Source organism: Curcuma longa, chromosome 11 (assembly GCF_044706935.1).
Source record: "Curcuma longa cultivar G26 ecotype Majalengka, Jawa Barat chromosome 11, ITB_CL_G26_1.1, whole genome shotgun sequence".
NCBI classification, from domain to species: domain Eukaryota; kingdom Viridiplantae; phylum Streptophyta; class Magnoliopsida; order Zingiberales; family Zingiberaceae; genus Curcuma; species Curcuma longa.
Window position 1 is genome coordinate 14,129,525 of NC_133871.1, and position 19,239 is coordinate 14,148,763.

Consider the following 19,239-nt stretch of genomic DNA (forward strand, 5'->3'; position numbering starts at 1 on the left):
AGAATTCATTTGATTGCATGCCTATTCAAATCTGAAGTCAATATATTGGGAAATATTTGATTAACTGCATCCAAATCAGATTAGAAGAAGGATAGTCTTAGAAAAAAATATGAGGGTGGTTTTTTATTTTCAAAACGTCGATTGAATTTTTTTAATAAACAGAAAAGATTATTAATTTTTCTTTTCAAAATGTTCTTCGAGTTTTTGAATAGTAGTCCAAATGTCCCACCCACGTGGCCTCCCTCAAAGGAATACTTACCAAAAAGAAAAAATAGTTTCTGTTTTTTTTTTTTTTCATTTGGAACAAAATTTTAGAAAGATGATTAAACTCCTCTTCTGTAACATCTAACACACAAGATGAGGTAGCATAACACTCTGTAGGCGGCTATAAAACCAAGCATCACCCCGACATGACTCCACCTCTGCGATTCCTCCACGCCCTGCTGCCTCAACAGCATCCCCCCATCAAATACGCAGTCGCCGCCATGGATCACAGCCCTGCTCAAACACTTATTCCTCCCCCTCTCCCCGCCGTACTCGTTCAACAGCATCGCCTCGAAAGGGTACTTGAACAAGCTCAAGTAGTGCGCGAATATCCAGTACCTGGGAATTCTGTCCTTACTAATGAAGTAGCCGGAGAAGAGGAAGAACGCGCCCATGACCCCCGCCGCCACCGAGCTTCCCATGATGTAGCTCGGCACCAGCGCACCGAAACAGGCCACGAAGGAGTTCGCCGTCAGCATCACCAGCCACACCACCACGACGAAGTAAAGGAAGTTGCTCGCTTCCCCTCGCAAGCCCACCAGCCAGTACGCCGGCGTGGCGTAGAGGACCGCCGCAGCAAGCAGGAAGGGGAAGAACACGAGGGCGTCCGCGGCGACGTAGGAGGAGACCCGGTAGGCTCCCCGCCTCGTCTCGATCTCGAGGATCCGCCTCTCCCGGAGGAAAATCGGGAGGCCTTCCTTCGTTGAGGAGAGCAGGAAGGTGAGGGTGAACGCAAAAAATCCGATCTTGGCTTCCGGATCGTTCGCGTCCATGAAGATTGTACCGAGGACTAGGCCGGCGGCTAGGGTTTGGAGCGCTTTCGCGGCGAAGAGTTCGCGGGTTCTCGCAGCGTTGGTGAAGCATCGACCGGCAAGGATGGAGATTTCCCCTAATCTGGAGTTAGTGTAGTGAAATTTGTCTCCTTTTTTGCTCAAGTTAGGGATTTTGATGAAGAATCGAGCAGCGAGGATGGAAATCTCCCCCAATCTGGAACTGGTGTAGTGAAAAATGTCTTCTTTGGAGCTCGGATTAGAGTTTCTAATGGCGGCTGTGTTTGATTCAGGGACGGTGAGTTTGGAATCTAGGAAATCGAGGGCGTCCATGGCGAATTCTAGGGCATTGACATGGGGCGGAATGCAATGGCCAGAATGTTTGAGGCGGCTCTCTAAGAACGAAATCGGCCCCTGATGTCGGACGGAGCCGCCATGGATGAGCAGAAGCCGATGGAGGAGATCGAGGATCCGGAATCCCGGCTGATGGAGGGTGGTGACGACCATCTTCCCCTGCACTAGCGCCATGGACCGAAGCAGCTTCACGATGTGGAGCGCCGCAGCCGAATCCAGGCCGGTGGTCGGCTCGTCGAGGAACAGCACTGCCGGGTCGTGCACGAGCTGCGCCCCAATCGACACCCTGCGCCGCTCCCCGCCGGAAAGTCCGCTGACTCTCGAACCGGCCACGTGGTCCAGCCCCAGTTCCTTGATCAGCTCCTGCACGTGCGCCACTACCTCGCTGGTTGTCGCCCTCAGCCTCAGCCGCGCACTATACGTCAGCGTCTCCTCGACGGTAAGCAGCGGGAAGAGGGTGTCTTCCTGCGCGACGTAGCCGGAGACTCTGCTAAACCGGGAGACCTCCATCGGCTGGCCGTCGACGAGTAACTGGCCGGAGACTCTGCTGGGGTGTATCAAGCCAGCAAACACGGCGAGCAGCGATGTCTTCCCGGATCCGCTCGGGCCGACCACCGCCGTGAGCTCGCCAGGAAGCGCCTCGCAGCTCACATTCTTCAGGACGGACCTGGAACTAGTGCTGCAAACGCCATGGGAGCGGCAACGCTGCAATGTGCAGCAGCTGGTGGGAAGCTCGTAGGACAAACATTTGGCCTGAATGTGGTATTTCCAGCGGCAGGGGTCCTGCGGTGTGTTCGACGGTGACTCCATGAATGGTGAACGGAGGCAGAATTGAGAAGACGAGAGTTAATTCACGCTCGCACGCATAGTATGATTCCTTTCAAGCATCGAACTGCACCAAATTAGTTCACGCTCGCACGCCTGAATCTTTGATATCCATCTAAAATTTTTGGATATCAAAGATTTAGTTCAACCGAATGTGCCACGAAGTAAAAAAACTCTACCAAACTGCACCAAATTATCAGTGACGAACTGGTGAAAATTGGCTGGAAAATAATGAATTTGTACCTGCTTACATAGTTTAATAAAATAATTTGGGAAAATTTTGTTTGGCCCCCCAACTTTTCACTGATTTTTACAAATGCCCTCCAGACATTTTAAATTGTGAATTTTCTTCCTCCCCTTAACTCTGATTTTCGTTGTAAAAATACCTGTGCCACCGTTAACAGTAACAGAGCCTCGTCAACTCCGTCATCATACACACAGCTATCTCCGTTTTCACCAATGCCAAATTTGAGCTCAACCATGCACAATGTCAAGACCGTGCTCGACATAGAACGCTGAGAGAAAGGAAGATAAAGAAGCAAAAGAACCAGTAGGTATTTTCCCTTCTCGATCCAGAAAGCACATCAAAGGCAGAGAACAATATCCGACACACTGAGGAGGATGAACTGCTGCGAACATCAAAGTGGAAGGACATGCATCGTTCCGAGTCTTCCGACTCAAGGAAGGAGAATTGGGAAGGTGGATTCGAATGAAAAAAAAAAGTTAATCTTAACTCAATGACCATGATTTGAATGTCAACTTGTGTACATAGGCACGGGAATAATTTATTATTTCATCAATCGATTGATGATACGGCCGGCGATGGGTGAAGATTGCACTGATGAGGTTGCACAAGCGTCTCATGTCATCAGCAAACCTCCTCCACCAGTCCACCGCGCAGCTTTTCCATGCAGCTAAACTTCTTTGAGGAGCGTCTCTTCCTCCGCCTTTTCCATACTCCTCTTCCTCCGCCTTCTCAGAGGAAAAGCAGTGATAACTTGAAGGCCAAAAGAAAATCCATAAGACAGATCATTGCAAAGCAGGAGTTAGTTTAAGCTTATTCTACTGTGGATTTGATGGTCATCTGTTGGCCGATGACTCTCTCGATCCCCACTCCACCTGCTCGTGTCATCTTTATCCATAAACACCACCACAAGAAATCAAGCTCAAAGAATACTTATATATAGTGCATGATGATGCATCATCCAAAATTGACTTATTTGAATTTCTTCACATCTAAAATTAAAATTTACATTTGGAGGTCACTCACTTTAATGATTGAATGCATAAATAAAGTAATCTAATTTAAAAGTGATCCACAAATTATTTACCGAATCAATTTATGATATGATTTCATTCAAGATATCCGTTTTTATGCACACTACAACAAAAATGATTTCATTCAAGATATCCGTTAGGATAAAACGTCGTACAAGCGGGTGTCACAATAAATACTCAGCACTACCCTGAAAGATAAAGTTCATTTTTCCAAAAGTGTCTCATCTGCTATATGTTGAGACATTTTATTTTGTCTCATAAATTTCATTTTGAGGCACAAAATAATGCCTCACCTGTCATATATTGAGGGCGCCTCTTAAATTACTACAAAATAGTGTCTCACCTGCCATATTTTGAGGCAATTTATTTTTATGCCTCTTAAATTACATGTTGAGGCACAAAATAGTGCCTCATATATAATATGTTGAGGTGTTTTATTATGCCTCTTAAATTACATTATGAGGCACAAAATAGTGCCTCATCTATCATATGTTGAGGTGTTTTATTATGCCTCTTAAATTTTCTTTTGAGGCATGAAAAAATGTCTCATCTGTTATATGTTGAGGCGTTTTATTATGCCTTTTAAATTTCAAGCATGAAAAAGTGTCTCATCTGCTATATGTTGAGGCATGACAAACGTAACTATATCAACTCAATTAAGAATTATGTAATTTTAAAAGTTATACACACATTAACATACTTTACAGGGTGTTTAGTTTAGAACAAGTTGGAGAGCATTTGCTCAAATATCGACCAATCGGTGTAGTTATGATATCTATGAACAAGTAGAATCAGCAAGTCAGTCTCAGTTTCCATGAACAGCTGCTCTTCAGATGAGTGTTTGTTGTCTTTTGAGCTTTGCTGCCTCGATGAATCTTACTAGCTTTTGCTCCTACAAGAACAAGATAGAACATAAATTATGATTAAAATTCTTAAATTTTCACAGCTAGAACTTGGAAATCGGAAGACTAATGCATTTCTCTACCTGATTGTGAATGAGCGATTGGAAAACCTCAAGCTGCTTTGTTCTACTTTTGTAAGACTTTTTCCTCCTCAAGCAATTCATTGCAGCTGTTTGGGAAAAACGAAGATTACATCATTCTTTCAAATTTTTTTTCCCATTGCAAGTTGCAACTAAGAGACGGCCTTAGATTGAAGTTTTTTCTTTGCAGGAGCTTTAATTCCTGATTGTTGTAATATGGCATGCATATCCAGAAAAATAGAAGCATGGTGAGAGCACTTAAGTTCTTCAGGATGCAAGCTGAGTTTTACTGGGTCTTTTATTGAAATAGAGGAATCCTAGCTAGCTAAAATGAAATGAAAGTCCTTTTGGGACAATTGTTACGTTGAAGACAAAAAAGTCAAGACAAAATTCACGAGGTCAGAGTCTACAAGACTACAACAAAATTCACGAGGTCAGAGTCTCATTAGATAGTGTCTTCTAAAATCATTTTTCTTGTAGTGCGCACTACCCTGAAATAATAATTTTGAAGGCTCTTCGCGCTACGCATGATTTTGCTCAGTCAACTTATTTAAATTTGTCAACTTTGAAAGCTTTAGCATATCCTAATCGTCCACATGAGTCAAAAATATAAACGTCCATCAAACCTTTAGCGCACAAGTGACTAAAATCAACCAACAGACTGCAAGCATATTGTCAGCGCAAATCAATGCAAACCAAGTATGAAGCTCCAGCCAGATCTAGTGATCTACAGCAATAGCGAACCTTGATACTTATCAAACTTCAAGGCGAATATATAAACACACATAGCAACATTCACAGTCGCTCAAGGGATATATTTGTAACTGCGTGGTTTAAAAAAAAGTGTGGAAAAAAAATACGTACGGAGATAAGCACCCTAAGAACAAAATTAAAACTCAAAGCTAATTCAAATTAAAGGACATGAAAATCCCTTGCGTTTTCCTATCTGGATTATGCTTTATGTAATGCCCTCAAGTTTCGACTGAACAACAGGAACTAACTTTTAAATGAAATATTTGTTCAGTTCGCTTGTGATATAATATATCCTACAATTCTATATTACACATGCCTTATGATCTCATCCATTTAAGCAGCAATGCTAGATGTATCAAGAATAAATTTAATCCATTCAGTGTTAATAGTTAATGACCACGGGATTATATATTCAGGCACATTGGAGTGTACTGCAGTTATTGATTTAGCATTACAATTTTACTCATATAGCTAGAGGTTATAGTTTTCGGCCCTTTGGACTACTTTTATTGGATAGAGACCTTGCCCCCTCTTTGTTGTATCATGTGTCCTGGTCACATCCCATAAGTACGTACGCCATCATTCGCTTCCTTGTTGAGCGAATCCTCGATGACAACCTTGGCAGCAGTATGAACAAGCTTCAGAAGCTAGCTCAACTGCGCTTCCCTAACCATTAAATAAATGTGAAGAAGATCACTCTCTTTGAATTTGTCATTGAGGAGGGGGCTTTGGTAGCAGGGATGAAGGATAGATCATGGGGAATAATTTTAAATTATAATTGTGGTTGAGGCGGAGGCTGAGGAGGTAGGTGGTGCCGACGCGAGATGGGTGGGTTGTTGTGTCTGTGATGAAGTTGATGGTGGAGACACTGTAACTTGAACAAAAAACTGCGAAGAATATTATGATTTTAAATGACTTGCTTATAGAGCTTGCCATCTTAGTTGAGTTATGATTTAAAGTTATCGACATTAATTGACTTTTATAAACTATATTTACTGATTCAACATGGTGAAACATCATTGACAAGTCATCAAATCTATTAGTGGAAAGACGAAATGTAAAATATTATGCTATATTAATGAATGTTATACCAACTCATTTTATTATATTCTCTCAAATTATAATTATTATTTTATTTAAAAATTAATATATTTTTACTATTATATTTTTTACTCGGGTCGTGGACCCAAGCTTAGCAACACTTTATTATTATTATTATTATTATTATGATTATTATATTTTATCATTTTATAATTATTTTACATCAACCAATTAAGGATGTATGCCCATCTTAGCATGATTTAGGGTCGTGGACCAATTGCTTAGTGTGATTTAATACCTTTATTATTATTATTATCATATTTAATTATTTTATAATTATTTTACATTATTGGATCAACCAAGGGCAAGGCTGTGCCCAGCTTAGCATGATTTAGTTTTATAGACCGAGCTTGATCGGACTGGAATGGACAACAAGATGTATATATACGAAACGTAGCTTGCGATTCCATATATCATAAATGAAAAGAACTCACGTTCATGTGACTATTGTATTTAAAACAAAAATCAGTGTTAATTTTTTATTCCAATAAGTACATTTCAGACAAAATCGTATCAATAAAAGCATTATAATATCAGAAAACTGCCAACTAACAAAGTCGGCTCCATAACACTCCATAATTAAAGCTGATGGTGCTTATTAATTCTAACTCAAGTGATGAGACATTTACAATACTCGAAGAATTATTCTTATTATTATTGAAATTGTGCATTCTCTGACATCCGGATCCCATCCTTTACTTGGTAGTCCTCACATCACAGAGAAATCATTAATAAAATTAGTCTTGATGAGACAGATGTTTAAATTTATCGTCTCAAATTGTCTTTGCTAAACTAAATCATTATTGTTCATAAAAGCCAGTATTTCAAACAAAACTACTACAAATTAATTATAAATGTGATCATTTTCTCCTTAATATAACTGGTACCTAATCATTTGGACACTTATTGCCATCCGTAGCTTTTATAGTCTCATGCAGGTACACTTACTCAAGATAGATAAATAGACCTTAAGTTGCCCCGGCGCTACGGCATTGAACCAAATGTTTATGAAAGTTTGGTAATGCGGATTTAGCCAAGTAAATTTTCGTAGATCAAAATTTTTTGATTCGAGTGTCAAAATAAAATGCGATCGATTGTTAATCGATTTTTTTTTAGAGATTTTTAAGATATCGTTTAGTATCTTTTCGGAGGTTTCAAATATATTTTTTGTACTATTTATAATATTTTTAAAAAGGATTTTTGAGTATTTTTGACTTTACCAAGTTAGGATTTTATTCTGGAGAGACCGTCATTTTCTTCTTCAAATATAAGTTTGATTGTTTATTTTTTGATATTCTTGGTAGAATTAATAGGGTGTAGAAGATTATTTTCAATATTCATGTGCAAATCAACGAATTTAATAGTTTCCACTACGTCACTTAGTGTTCAACTTGGAAAGATCTTTTTTATAGCTATTCAATACATACAAGATCAATTAGATAGGAAACTTAAATAATTCATTAAACTAAATAAATAAGTTTGAATACATATGTTTATTCATGCATAATGTTTATGAATAACGTTCATGAAGAATATTTGTGAACCATATTCATCAATAAAATTCTTATTAATCTGCTAAATAAAAAAGAAAGTTAAAAAATAAACAAATAAATTTGTTTATTAAGTTCAATAATCAATCAACAAACTTAAAATGTAAAAATTTTAAATAATCAAACAAACTTTAATTGAGAGCTCAATAACATCTAAATAAATGAAGCTCAAACCTGAAACAAGTTCAAACTTATAAACAAGAAACCAAGTCAAACTTGAATAATATTTTAAAAGTTTGGTTCATTTTAGGTTTTGTTCGGTTTGTCTTGATTATCTTATCAAACAAGCTTGAATACTATAAAATTTGACTCAACTTGGCTTATTTATAACCCGATCTAGGTGTATTCTAAGAGATGAAATGGATTCTCTAGGCACTAAATATTCAAATTTCACCTATGATACATGACACCGGGAGAGTTTAAAAATTTTGTAATGTTGGACCGTCTATCAAGATTCATCTATGCTTTCCGATTTATTCTACTAATTGATAGAAAAATTCTGTGGGATCAGATTAGACCAGTTATCTTCAAAATTAATTGAATCGTAAGAGTTGAATATATAGATTATCTTGTAAACATGTTTACAAATCAGCACCTTTTATCTGTCAAATTTGGCTGATATTGGAACAGGATTGTTGATTGCTAGTGAATAAAGAGTGATCATCACAGCTAGAATTTGATGCCAATAGAATTGAAGGATGGAAAGGGAACCTTCATCAGACTGCTTAACACCATCTTTCGTTGCATTCATGACACCAACTGCAACAGCATTCTCTGGGCCCACGACAACGCCCCCCCAACCTCCAATTTGAAGCCTCTCATCATTATTGCAGATGAAAAATCTAATGACCGATACAATCTTTCACGACATGGTCAAACAACACACTCCTCCTATGAAGCCATCGATTTGTTCAGCGGCTGTGCATTCCTTCTCAATTTGTTGTAAAACCAAACCAAGATAAAGAGAGCAGAAATCATTCCATCTCTTTCTTTTCTCCATTTCTAAAACGCCAATATCATGAGCAAAAAACAGAGCAGTGTTGGATTCCTTAAGCTAGTGGTATCTTTTGCACTATAACAATGGGGTGTGCTCAATTTAATGCTTGCTTTAGTAGTTGGATGCAAGGTAATGTATTTGTTGAAGGCCTGCTGCAGCATGTAGTTACTGCGGTGCCCTCTTTCATGAGTTTGTTAAAGAGCCGGAGAAAATTGAAGTGTGGCTTAATCACTCGTTTCTTCTGCCATTAATTCAAAAACGGAATTAAATTTTTCCTCATTTTTTTTAAAGATAAATCAATCAAAGCAAAATTAAGGCTTAGTTGCGATGCAAGGACGAGAAAAGGAGGCGAGAGAGAGAAATCCGAGTGGGGATGGAAAAGAAATCCGTTGGTTAATATGCTTGTTTGGACAAAGAAATGGAGAAGGAAAGAGTAGAGAAAAAGGAAAATTAATTAAAATATTATCTGATTCAATTTTTCGTTGGTCGCTCCATCGTGTGTCTCAGCTTCACCGCCCTTGTAGATGTCGATGCGTCCATGCCCATGGGAATGACAATGAGCAGGTGCCGGTAAGCACTTGACCTGTTTAAATTAGATTCGGACATGCTATTTAATTACAATCAGATTCAGATCAAGTTTATATTTTTCTAAATCATGAGGATCTGTATATTTCATCCACTAAAGTTGTACACCATGGGTTATATACTCATTAATCATCCAAAACAGTGTCGAATGAGTTCAGATGCTGATTCAAGCAGCACTAAAATACAAGCATCTAACATACTTCTGTTTCTATGTACAATTGACCATCACGCATGGCTGGTAGCCCGTGGCCTTTCTTTATCTCATTTGCTGCAGCCAGCCACCTTTATTGAGACCTCATTGTAACCTTAACCTCACCCGAACCTCATTGCAATTCAACCTCTTTGAACCTGCCCATAGTTTTGACCTTGTTGAGAATTAGGCCGCAACTCACCATCCGCACTGCTCCTATGACCTGAGCTCATCAACAGGTGTGCCTACTAGGGTACTACCCCACTTAATTTTCAACGAATACCATTTGTATTCAAAATTGCTCAACAAAGACGAGCAGCTTCTTCTCTTTTCAGTTGTCACGGGGATAAAGTGGGGAGAGAATTTTCCAATTTATTCCGCTTTCCTCTCCCCTAGCTGACACCTGGTAGAAAAAGTTCTTTAATCATGCATTGTCGTACTTATAATTTTTAGATTGCGAATAAGCATGAGATCTGGCCCACACTGACAAGAACTATCCCACGCCCCAATTGGATCAAATTGTTGGGTCTCCATGTATCGTGTTGAACATCTATAGATGTGAAATCTCACTGTAAAAATTGGAGCCTTCTATTCTTCCTTAAAATACCTGCCGCAGCTGCATCATTTCTGCGTTCCTCTACGTTTATTTTTCTTTGATTTTCACGAACATTAATTCTTTCCTCCTCTTTTTTCATAGCATGAATGATCAACCCCGCTCCAGCTCAGCCTTCATAGTTTCATTTAATGCACCACTGTGCTATTTGTTGTCCCTCTTAAATGCACCGAATTTGCATTTACAGAGACTGCATCGCCTTCAAGTGGAATAGAAGACCGCTGTATTCTTCATGGATCTCTTGATCAAGTTCTTGTGCTTCTTCCTCATTGTCCTCCAAACAGCACAAGGTATGATTTTTTCCCCTCCCTTCTCTTATTTACTCCTTTTTCACTCTAAACATCTCATCGAATCTGAACATTGAGCACAACCGCAAATGCATGAAATGTTTCAGTGCAGTGACAAAAAAGGCGACATTTTGAAGGAAGAATTTACTCTTCTGCTATAATTTGCATTCCTGTGTGATCATCAAACTGGACAGTTGAAGAGATTTTTCTTTGAATTTTACCAATCTGAACAAATTTCTCATTGCAGCGGATTCCTGCGGCAAAGAGAAGCATTCTTATTCTTACCTGCATGAAGCGAGTTGCTTCTCGCAGGCCAAAAAGGAGCGATTCGACTACATAATTGTGGGCGGTGGCACCGCTGGGTGCCCCTTGGCGGCCACTCTCTCCCAGAACTACAGCGTGCTGGTGCTGGAGCGGGGTGGCTCGCCGTACGGCAACCCCAACATTTCTCACATGCAGAACTTCCACATCTGCCTCACGGACACCTCCCCTTCTGCACCATCTCAGCCATTCATTTCCACCGATGGCGTCATCAACGCTCGAGCTCGAGTGTTGGGCGGCGGCACCTGCATCAACGCCGGCTTCTACAGCAGAGCCAGTCCAAGGTAATCAAAATGCAATTTTTTCGAGGCGTTTAAAAAACAGAAAAAGAAGTAAGGCTGTTGTTATTTTTACTCTAAGGATTGAGATCTAATTCACAATAAATTAGTCGACTAAAAAGAGATTAAAATTGGACCCTTCATGGAGTGTGATCTTCTTAGTTGCTGTAGCGTTGTATGCAATAGCTTTGCATTAAAAAAAAAAAAAGCAAAACTTAGAATAAATGGGGTTTCCAGCAGGAATTCGAAAAAGTGTCCTTATAACAACCGAGATTAAATCAACACCTACATGACAATTAACGGGTCTTTAATAATTTCCGGTGAAGGTTTCATTCACGCAAGTTCCGTCCCTTTTTTGATTTTGCCCCACTCCCTTGATTGTAGCGTTGACAATGTAGTTGTGGCAGCGGTCCAAGCAAAGTTAGTGGGGGCAAGGCAATGCCAACAAAGAGGGGCACGCATTCTCAGTGGCAGTTGGCTATTGCTCTCAAAAAAAATCTCGATGGTAATGAGTGTTTCTGAATAACAGATGGGTTGATTCATTTGGTTAAGTGGGAGGCGACGTTGGTCCAAACAGATTCGAGTTTATACTCGAACAGGTAAAAACTTGACTTAACAATTGAGATAAATCAATAGAAATAAGATTTAACGGGAGAAAAAGGTAGCTGTTGTGCCACGACGTTCATACGTAAAAGGTCAACTACTTATTGCGAGTTCTGATTAGTGGCTCACTGCCGATTGTGCTAATTCAACTCTTGACATCCACGATTCTTTGACAACTTACGGCATGATGAACACGCAGCAAGCCAGCAAACAACTTACCACTTGTATGCAAAATTTACTGAATTGTGGTTGCTAAATTGCAAAAATAAAAATGAAATAATTATGCAGCTACGTGAAGGCATCGGGGTGGGATGCAAAGCTGGTGAACGAGTCGTATCCGTGGGTGGAGCAGAGGATCGTACACTGGCCAGAGATTGCCCCGTGGCAAGCGGCCCTCCGCGACGGCCTGCTTGAGGCTGGCGTCGGGCCCTTCAACGGCTACACCTACGACCACCTCTACGGGACCAAGATTGGGGGCACCATCTTTGACAAGGACGGTTTCCGCCATACCGCCGCAGACCTCCTCGCCTCAGGGAACCCCAGCAACCTCAAGGTTCTCCTTCATGCCACCGTCGAGAGGATCATTTTCGACGGAGAAGGTAACAACGCATAAAAGTTTCAATTTCCTCCATAGAAGAATTTTGCGATAATGTAGCATTATAAGTAACCATCAACGTCAGGGCGGCAGCCGCCGACAGCGGCGGGGGTCGAGTTCAAGGATGAATCGGGCAAGCGGCACTTGGCTCTCCTCGAGGACGGAAGCCGGAGTGAGGTGATTCTGTCGGTGGGCGCCATCGGTAGCCCGCAGTTGCTGCAGCTAAGCGGGATTGGGCCGCGGAAGGATCTCGAGGAACTGGGCATTCCAGTGGTTGTCGACAACCCGCATGTCGGGAAGGGGATGGCGGACAACCCCCTCAACTCCATCTTCATGCCCACGAAAAAGCCGATACGACAGTCGCTGATTCAGACCGTCGGCATCACCCGTCCCGGCGTCTTCATCGAGGCCAGTAGCGGCTTCAGCCAGTCGTCGGACAGCATCAAGCGCCACCATGGTGTCATGTCCGCCGAGGTAGTCGTCCATCTCCGGCATCGTTGTTCATCTTTCTACTATTTCAATCAATTTCTTGATGGTGGTATATATGTATATGTACGTATGTTTGAAGATTGGGCAGCTCTCGACGATTCCTCCGAATCAGAGGAGCCTCGAGGCGGTCCAAAAGTACACGAGGGAAATAAAGAAAAGCCTGCCGAAGGAGGTGTTCCGAGGCGGCTTCATACTGGAAAAGATCGACAGGCCGCTGTCCCGGGGAGGCCTCCACCTCGTCGACGGCGACGTGGACACTACACCGGCCGTGACCTTTAACTACTTCAGCCACCCTTCGGACCTTCGGCGGTGCGTGTACGGGATCCGCAGCATCGGGAGAGTGGTGCGGACGAAGCGCTTCGCCGACCTCACCATCGAAGACACCTACACGATGGAAGCACTGCTGAACATGAGCGTGCGGGCGAACGTGAACCTGATTCCTAAGCATACCAACGACACCGCCTCGGTGGAACAGTTCTGCAGGGATACCGTCACCACCATTTGGCACTACCACGGCGGCTGCTGCGTCGGAAAGGTGGTCGACGGCAAGTACCGGGTGCTCGGTGCCGACAGGCTCAGGGTGGTGGACAGCTCCACGTTCTACAGGTCACCGGGGACGAACCCACAGGCTACCGTCCTGATGATGGGAAGGTAGGCAAATAACATAATTCAAATCCTACCAAGAAGACTCTATAATTGGAAAATTGAAAATTGAAAATTGAAAATTGAAAAGAAAAGATCTGCATATGATTTGTGCCAAAATCCCTGCAGTCCCCATTTCACGGGTAATTGCATGAAGTTAATTTGCTCCCGTTGGATGCACACGAGTTGATTCCGACCACAAATGTGCGGCTGGGATTAACCTTACCTGAATCCAACAGGACCATATCCCTCATTCGAAATGATTTCTCGTTAAGAGGGAACTGTATTAAAAAAAAAAAACCTGAGTCCCCAATCAACTATGATTATATCTGGTAGCCACTGAATAAAAATCAAAGGAAATAAACATCAACGATTAAGATCATATGGCTCAGAAGAGACCATGTAGAATTTGCAGCCCCCTTCAGTCACAAATCTAATCACTTGTACTTAATTTGTGCTTCTTGTGTGCGTTTGATATGCAGATACATGGGAGTGAAGATACTGAGGGAGAGACTGGGAAGAGCAGCAGGAGTATAGGTGATTGTCATTTTGTGTACGTGTGTGTGATAGAGAACAACATTGGTCTGGTGATTATTACTGGGAATTGGGATTACTGTGAAAAAGTTTCTTAAAGAAAGAAACATTTAGAAAGAGATGGAATACATGTATAGAAGTTTGACAAAATGTATGTCAACTATGTCTAATAAATAAAATCCAACTATTGGTTTATTGGAATCATTTAACAACGCAAAAAGTTAGTCCTATTTCTTCTTCCTCTATCGAGACATTATATCAATAATATTTTTATCGAAACATTATAGTGAATTATTGGAGCTAACCAGATGGAACACGCCCAAATCATAATTCATTGGTCTTCTGCTGTATGAAAGATACAAAGTTGTGATTGTTTCCAACAAAACAACCAATCTGTTTTCCAATATCACATTCTCAGGGACGAATAAGTTAACTGATTATTATGCAGCAAACTCAAAGTACCCAAATGGCAAAAGGTTGAAAGTTTCAGAAACGTTTGAACTAATTGAGCTACGCAAGCAAGGGGGGGGTCGTAATAGCCCTCTCGTCCGCCTCTAGACCTTCAACTTCTGCCATCTTAGCCACATATGGTCCACATTTGTTCTTCCTCAGTTAAAGACTGCACGACTTAAGTACTCGAGAAATGAGTTTGACGATACTCCACTGTACATTCTTGCATGCCCATACGTTGAAACAACATGGTTGGTTCCACCCACACTCTTTGGCGTCCACTGTCCTTCAAAGACTTGGTGACCCACAAGTTTCAAGGTTATTTTTTAATGCAAATTTAGTGTGTTGGAACAAGAGTAATTCTGAATGACAATGATGGCATGGGAGAGATAGCATTTACATCCTATAACAGTGATAAAGACAAAGTAAGAAGTACCTGCATTCTCAATCAACTACTCTCACCTTTCTGGGCTTTTGACGGTGATGATCAAATGCCCTGCAGGGATGCGAATCCGGCGAAAATTTTGATATAGATTTTTTTTTAATCTGATTAAATAATCAGATATAAGAATTTTTAGATTCAAATATAAAAATGAATATGATAAATCCTACTCGAATATCTAATTATATATTATATATACAATATATATTTATTTATATATTAAAGAAAAAATTATAATTTTAAGTGATAATAAAATATTTTGAATATTGTATATATATCTAATCCTTCAATAGATATGGAGATAAAAATAAAAATTGAATATTGAAAATATATATAATAAATAGATATGAAAATATGAATGAGGAGGGAGACCGAATATGAATGAGCATACATGTTTGAGAAGGAAACTGCTAGCGAAAGTGTGATGATGCTTTTGGTGTAATAAAACATAATAATGATCCGATGAGGGTCTAGAATATAAGCTAAATCCCCAATGATGACAAACAAGGCCAGCACTAATATGAATTAGTAACTTTGATATAAATACTAAAGTTTAGTGAGAAGCTTAAAATTCATAGTACCAAGATAGGTTCAGTAGAAATTTATAAAGCGTGAGTAACTCTGGTTAAGGCGAATTATTTTTTTTGGTAGATTGAATTTTAAAAAATAAATTGATGTTGACAAATTGATGATTTAGTCTTTATTTATATATATACATATTTATTTATTTTGAAACGTGGATAATGAACTTCTCTTTTGAGCTACTTAAGAGTTAACGTATGCTAAGAGCGTCTCCAACGGTGAATACGATAAGGAAATTTTTTTTGTGGCCGCCACGGGGCCACATCAATAATTTTAATTAAAAAAAAAACGAAAGAGAAATGGAGAGCGCTCTCAACTTTTATTTGCTATGTCATCCACAAGGGAACTCCTAGGGAGCTCCTCGAGCTCTCATCGTGGATATCCAAAGGATGCTTTTTTATACAAATTGCATTCTTATAATATGTAAAATTCCTATTTTTGCCTTGTCCGGTTGTCGGCTCTATTAATAGTCAAGGACCCACAGCCCAACAAAGATTAGCTTTTACCTTCGTTAACTCTCTTTTGACCACCTTTTTTTACCTCTTCTTCTGTTTTTTTTCCTATTTAAATCATTTTTTAATACGTATCTCTCTCCCACGACTCATCGCACTTCTTCCACAATATAATACCGAACGCAAATCCATCTTCCGACTTTTAATGATGGGACTCCTCACAACATTATATTATTGACTTGTTCATTCATAATAGAACAAACCTCTATGCGCCTATCAAGAAACCTTCATCAATGGCTTCTTCAAAGATGGTCATGGCGCTATTGTTAATCCACACATTGATGTTGATTTCATCATTTAGACCTAGCGGAGCTGGACAGAATTGTTTCTGCGAGTGCATGAAGAAATGCATCCCTCTAGGAATGGTTAGTCCAGCAAAGTGCTCAAAAGAATGCGACGAAGCTTGTATCGAGATTGGATTCAAGGGAAAACCACAAGAAGGAACGAAATATTGTGATGAAGATGATTAAAGACACATATATGTGTTTCCAAAACAATTATGTTTAAGTATTAGTGTGCATATGTGAAGTTTATCCTCGGGTGTGTACTACTTAATTTTTCAATTTGTTAAATATTAATTTGGCGTTGTATATTTTGAATTCTCATGTTTATTTCTGGTCTATTGCATTCTTCTATACTAATTATTTGGTTTTGCTTTATAGGGTGCTAAGAAGAACACGATCATTCTCTTGTTCCATCATTTTAATTTCAATGTTCAAATATATCTATTTAAATACAATGATTGTGTGACAAGTGGATCTTTTTATCTCATAACTATCCTTGAGCTCGAATTTTTTTTTTCTTTCACAATGGTACTTAATTAACTTCGTAAATAAATAAATCAATTTCCTTCAAATTTATATTGTAGAAAATGAATAGCTATTTGTTTATAGGCAAGGAATAAATGGATCCTATTTCATATTCCAGTGCTCTCATGTACCTTCTTACTTTTTGTATTCGCATGCTTTAGTTCTGTAAGATACAGGAAGAAAATCAGCTATTTGGGTTAATGGTTTGGGTCCGAGTGGGTTCAAACCCGTTAACCCGTTATGACGCTGTGTTTTTCCGGAATCGCGATCTCCCCTTCTCCTTGTCTCCTTCCCCGTGACGGCGCGCGCGCGATCGCCTCTCCTCCGCAGTGATTGCCGGCGATCGGAACTCCGGCCACCAGTCTTGTCCCGCCAGGGTTGACTGGGAGTTTCTGGCGGTGGCGTTCGACGCGAACAGGAGTGTTGGCGGCGGCGATCGACGCGAACCGAGGAGCGTGATTTTTAGGAATTGATCGTATTGGCCGGTCTGTTCCTTTTCATCTCCTCTCAACCTTTTTTTCTCTTCTCCGATCTCTTCCTCTCGACCGGTTGTGCTACGATTGGAACTCTCGATGCATCGCTGATGGCCATTCTGTAAGGTTATCGACACGGCTCCCAACGACCAGTCTCACCACGTGAAATGGTGGAGGTTGCTGCAAGTCATCCAAATGATCCCACATCCACATGCTATAGGATCCCATTGGGCGGCTGCTGCTGCTTGCTAGCGGGCACCTCCGTCCTACTATCCAGAAAATTGTCCTGCACCTCCCTGCCACACGGTCTCAATCTCACTCTGTGTACCTGGGAGGAAGGCAAGCTGGTAAAGAAGGGAAATAAGAAAAGAAACAGGGGAAAAAAATAGGTGGAGAAGAAAGGATGCTGTTTGTCAGTAGCGAGAAAGTGAGGAAGAAAAAGAGACTATCCTCCTTTCCACATATATGCATTTTAAGACCATCTGCACCTAGCGGTCACTAACTACAAACCTCAACCTATTTTCTTCCACAAGAAAATAGTTGTGCTGAGGGAGGCAAAGGGCTACATTGATGCTGGAGGACCTTGACAGTTGATCCTGTTACACACAAGGGATTCTTTATCGACGTTCGTCAGATCAGATGGATACTTCTGTGCTTGATCAATACATGATTATCTGTAAGTGCAGATTTATTTCATTGTTAATTATTTTGGCTGAACATCTTGTTATTATAGTTATCGATACTGATATGATACTTTGTCATGGATTATTGCTGTTGTCCTATATTGATGATACTTTACTGTGATTAGTACCTTACTCGTTGTTCGATACCATTATATGATTTGTTGATTATGCCTGATTAGATATAAGCTTAACTGTTGAATTGAGCATCATGATATATACATGATAAGAGTAGATGTGTTGATCATTATTGTTGTTGTTGGCCTCATTTGTCATTGTATGATAGTGCCACAAGAGTGAGAGCAATTGTTGCGCTAGGTTGGATGCAATCAGGATTGGCTACATAGGCCTCCTGATCTCGTTCGCTCCCTACTTGTTTAGTAGCGGTTTGTTGTTGGAGCGAGTGTGATTCTCTATCGTGTGCTCCAGTACACTACACTGGGTGAGTGTCTGGGGGTGACGAGTGCAGATAGTGACCATTCATTTCACATGTGCATGCATTGTTGGTAGTTGTCTTCTACATTCATGATCATTGCACATGTGTTTCATAACTTACACTTGCTGAAATATGACTGTTATCGTTTTGCATGATACTTTATTGATCTTGTATGTTATTCTACTGTTCGCTTATATATTGATCTGTTGTGCAGTTTCTTGTTTATACCCACTGAGTATTGTATACTTACTACCCAGATCTTGGTGTCTCTTTGTTTTCTCCCCAGGTAATAGGTAAGGACGTTGCTTGGGTTTTAGGGTTTAGGGTTTAGGGTTCATGTTTTAGGGTTTAGGATTTAGGGGTTGGGGTTTAGGGTTCATGTTTTAGGGTTTAGGATTTAGGGGTTGGGGTTTAGGGTTTGGGGGTTAGGGTTTAGGATTTAGGGGTTGGGGTTTGGGGTTTGGGGTTTGGGGTTTGGGGTTTGGGGTTGGGGGTTTGGGGGTTTAGGGTTTTAGGGTTTAGGGTTTAGGGTTTAGGGTTTAGGGTTTAGGGGTTTAGGGGTTTAGGGTTTAGGGTTTAGGGTTTAGGGTTTAGGGTTTAAGGGTTTAGGGTTAAGGGGTTTAGGGTTTAGGGTTAAGGGTTAAGGGTTAAGGGTTTAGGGTTTAGGGTTAAGGGTTAAGGGTTAAGGGTTTAGGGTTAAGGGTTAAGGGTTTAAGGGTTTGGGGTTTGGGGTTTGGGGTTTGGGGGTTGGGGGTTGGGGGTTGGGGGTTGGGGGTAGGGGGTAGGGGGTAGGGGGGTTGGGGGGTGGGGGTTGGGGGTTGGGGTTTTTAGGGGTTTTAGGGTT

The 19,239-nt window shown here is 40.7% G+C and overlaps 1 protein-coding gene and 1 pseudogene across 1 annotated transcript; one reads left to right on the top strand and one right to left on the bottom strand.

Moving 5' to 3' along the window:
- Positions 1 to 323: 323 nt before the first annotated feature.
- LOC141841860 (ABC transporter G family member 10-like) lies at positions 324 to 2,322 on the bottom strand. Its single transcript, XM_074730056.1, has one exon. It carries the CDS (start codon positions 2,196 to 2,198, stop codon positions 324 to 326), a length of 1,875 nt encoding a protein of 624 aa, XP_074586157.1. The 5' UTR covers positions 2,199 to 2,322.
- An 8,104-nt stretch (positions 2,323 to 10,426) lies between these two features.
- Positions 10,427 to 14,125, top strand: LOC141840656 (protein HOTHEAD-like; annotated as a pseudogene).
- The last annotated feature ends 5,114 nt before the right edge of the window (positions 14,126 to 19,239 follow it).

Excerpts from the sequence above, each read along its gene's own strand:
- LOC141841860 (XM_074730056.1), bottom strand. The coding sequence starts at position 2,198 with ATGGAGTCACCGTCGAACACACCGCAGGACCCCTGCCGCTGGAAATAC.